Genomic DNA, 352 nt, shown 5'->3' on the forward strand with positions numbered 1-352 from the left:
ACAGCACCGAGCCCTGCACGAGCCACACCCGTTGTGAACCGGTCCAAGCCTCCGAGCCACACATGCTGTGGAACCGGCTCAAACCCCGTCTGGGTTCAGGCGGCCCTCACCCTGAGGTGCGCCCCCGGGGGCCGTGTGCACCGTCCTTGAGCACCCCGACGTCCCCCCCGCCCCGCCCCCAGGTCCACGCCGTGTCCCAGCGTGAAGCACGGTGACGAGTGGGGTGAGCCCGCGAGGTGTGACAGTGGGGACAGTTGTCAGTACTGCCATTCCCGCGCGGAGCAGCAGTTCCACCCGGAGGTACGAGCCCCAGGCCGGGCCCACGGCGGGGGGCTGGGGGCGGGAAGCGGGG

At 71.6% G+C, this 352-nt stretch overlaps 2 protein-coding genes across 2 annotated transcripts in view; both read left to right on the forward strand.

The window, feature by feature from the left end:
* The window catches only part of CCDC154 (coiled-coil domain containing 154), a 162,078-nt gene that overhangs the window by 32,014 nt on the left and 129,712 nt on the right, over positions 1-352 (forward strand).
* UNKL (unk like zinc finger) overlaps positions 1-352 on the forward strand; it is a 34,071-nt gene that overhangs the window by 12,869 nt on the left and 20,850 nt on the right. The window contains exon 6 of the mRNA XM_077762747.1: positions 183-300. Within this exon, the coding sequence (XP_077618873.1) occupies positions 183-300 (118 nt within the window). The remainder of the gene's footprint in view (positions 1-182; positions 301-352) is intronic.

This window comes from Crocuta crocuta, unplaced genomic scaffold (genome assembly GCF_008692635.1).
Source record: "Crocuta crocuta isolate KB4526 unplaced genomic scaffold, BGI_CrCroc_1.0 scaffold234, whole genome shotgun sequence".
Lineage (NCBI taxonomy): Eukaryota > Metazoa > Chordata > Mammalia > Carnivora > Hyaenidae > Crocuta > Crocuta crocuta.